This window comes from Protobothrops mucrosquamatus, unplaced genomic scaffold (genome assembly GCF_001527695.2).
Source record: "Protobothrops mucrosquamatus isolate PMUCROS unplaced genomic scaffold, P.Mucros_1.0 scaffold_156, whole genome shotgun sequence".
NCBI lineage: Eukaryota > Metazoa > Chordata > Lepidosauria > Squamata > Viperidae > Protobothrops > Protobothrops mucrosquamatus.
This window is the reverse complement of record NW_015386232.1, coordinates 457684-460164: the sequence shown is the minus strand read 5'-3', so window position 1 is coordinate 460164 and position 2481 is coordinate 457684. Positions and strand designations below refer to the sequence as shown.

The following is a 2481-nucleotide window of genomic DNA, read 5'->3' as shown; positions in this document are numbered from 1 at the left end:
GGGCTGCCACAAAGAGGAGGGGATCAATTTATTTTCCAAAGCCCCAGAAGGCGAGACAAGAAACAATGGGTGGAAACTAATCAAGGAGATATGTGCGTCTTATGGTCAGGTGCGTCTTATAGAGCGAAAAATACGGTATGTATTTATTGCCCAATTCTGTTATAAATAAATTTGTATATATTGAATATTTAAGATTGATATCTGCTATGACTTAAAGTTGCTTCTTTGTAACTTAAAGATATTATGTCAACAACAGTCCTGTGTGACTAATTCAGGCAAGATTATAAGAATTCTGGTTTATTCAGATTAAGTATAATGGTAAATGCTTCCTGATTGATAGTGTTTAATTGTTAAATCAGGAAACCTCTTCCTGCAAGTTCTTTTAGTGTTATATCTGAATTTGTAGCCTTAGTTTGATTTTCTCAAAGCCAGAATCATTACATATAATTTATTTTAGGTTGGTAAGATTTTAGATGATTAGGGAGAAATAACCCTAAGGTCATAATTCAGACATAATATGACAAACCAATTGGGAGCAATTGAAAGGCATATATCAGAATTTAGCTCAATAAGCCAACATTCTAAAAAATATTGGTTTTGTTCTATTATTGTCTCTTTCCTGGGCATAAACATTGTATTTTTATTTTCTTATGTTAGGAAAAAAACTCTAAATATTATAACTACACACTTTCAGTAAATGGAAAAGCACGTAGGCATGGTGCGAACTACAGCATGGATTACCTGACAGATGTACTGGTAAGAATTTTTCAACTAGTTTTAGCATGTTTATTTGTTCTAGTAGCATACTGAATACCCATAAAATGGTAACAAATTTGTTATGGATTGTTAACAGATTTCAGTGTAGTAGATTATACTGTAGTCCCTCTAATGTTATGCCATAATCCAGTTATCTAAGTTAAAATGATGCAAAACATTGTTTTGCTATACAGTCCTAATGCAGCTATCGGTCTGGAAATAACATATTGCTCAAACTGTTCACAGTATGATGATAAGAATGAAATCCTACAAATAAAATCCTAACTCTTAAGTGCATGTCTCATTGTGCTTATGAAATTATTCAGGAGACGAATTTGCTCCACATCTCCTTGTAGTTCCTAGTTTTCTATGCTATTATTTTTTTCGGATATCAAGGCATTCCTGATTCTTCCCAAGGTTATCCTCATCATCACTTTATTGCAGTTTTATATCCAGGATCCATAGGATTGTATCTCTTCTTTACACAATTTAATCCTTGAATTACTATATCTGAAGATCAGGAGTTTTGCCTTGCAATGTTTTATTTATTTCTTAGTTTGAAAGCTAAACACAAGACATTTAAAATAAATGTAATGGTTTGTGAATTTGAAGTATTCTCTTAGAGACACCTGTTTCTGATTCAGTATAATAATGAGTAAATAAATTAATAAGCATCTGCTTTCAGGCTAATATGTCCTTGGATTTTCTGGAATATAAATCCAGCTTTGAGCCATTTTTCATGATGATAGCAACTCCAGCATCGCATTCACCTTGGATAGCTGCTCCACAGTACAAGAAGAATTTTGAGAATGTCAGTGCTCCAAGAAATAATAACTTCAATATCCATGGAAAGGTATAGATTCTGGATCTTTTACAGATACTGTTAGTATTTGCTAGATATTTTTAATAAATCTCTGCTTTAATTTCATGACCTTAGAATATATGTAGCAACAAATATATGTAATACCAAAACTCTTTTTTTAATTCTTAGGTTTTGTTTACACTAGATATTCTCCCACTAGAATATTACATGTTTTTGTCACTTCATTTCATTTTTTGCCACCTGATGCATATGACTCTCTCTATACTTTGTTCTTTTGACTAATTTATTTTTAATAACTTTGACTACATCCTTTTACCTAGCATTCTGACACAGATTTGTTAATCTATATCCAAAGCATCTGCGGTGATCTTGGAGCCCAGGAAAATAAAATCTATCACTACCTCCATTTCTTCCCCATCTATTTGCCAGGAATTGAGAGGGCCAGATGTCATGATTTTGGTTTTCTTTTTTTTTGTTTTAAATTTTTTTATTAATTTCAAAATAACCCCCCCCATACAAATATAAACATACATTGATACGACTTCAGTATTATTAATTTTAACATTCAAACGTAAACATATATTAGTATTACAAAGCAGCCCGGCAACACCCCCTCCCTGCGTCCACCCTCTTTTCTCCTCCAACTTCCCTACACATCCCCCCTCCTTCCCTCTCCTCTTCCTATGGACACGGTTTAGAGCGCTAGCCGAGCGTCAGCTCGGCAGCACCCCCTCCCCGCATCCGCCCTCTTTTCTACTACCTACCTACTTCCCTCCTCTCTCTTCTCCTCTTCCTCTCCCTCCCTTTGGACACGGTTTAGGGGTGTTAACCGAGCGCCTTCCATATTTCTCCATACATCAATACTCCTAATTTAATACTCATTTCTACATTAATACTCTTAA

General features: G+C 34.4%; 1 protein-coding gene across 3 annotated transcripts in view; it reads left to right on the top strand.

Annotated features, from left to right (window-relative positions):
- The window catches only part of GNS (glucosamine (N-acetyl)-6-sulfatase), a 45377-nt gene that overhangs the window by 15324 nt on the left and 27572 nt on the right, over nucleotides 1–2481 (top strand). For all 3 annotated transcript variants that reach the window (XM_015820831.2, XM_015820838.2, XM_015820846.2), the window contains 2 exons: nucleotides 658–756; nucleotides 1442–1609. In XM_015820831.2, coding sequence (XP_015676317.1) covers nucleotides 658–756; nucleotides 1442–1609 — 267 coding nt within the window. The remainder of the gene's footprint in view (nucleotides 1–657; nucleotides 757–1441; nucleotides 1610–2481) is intronic.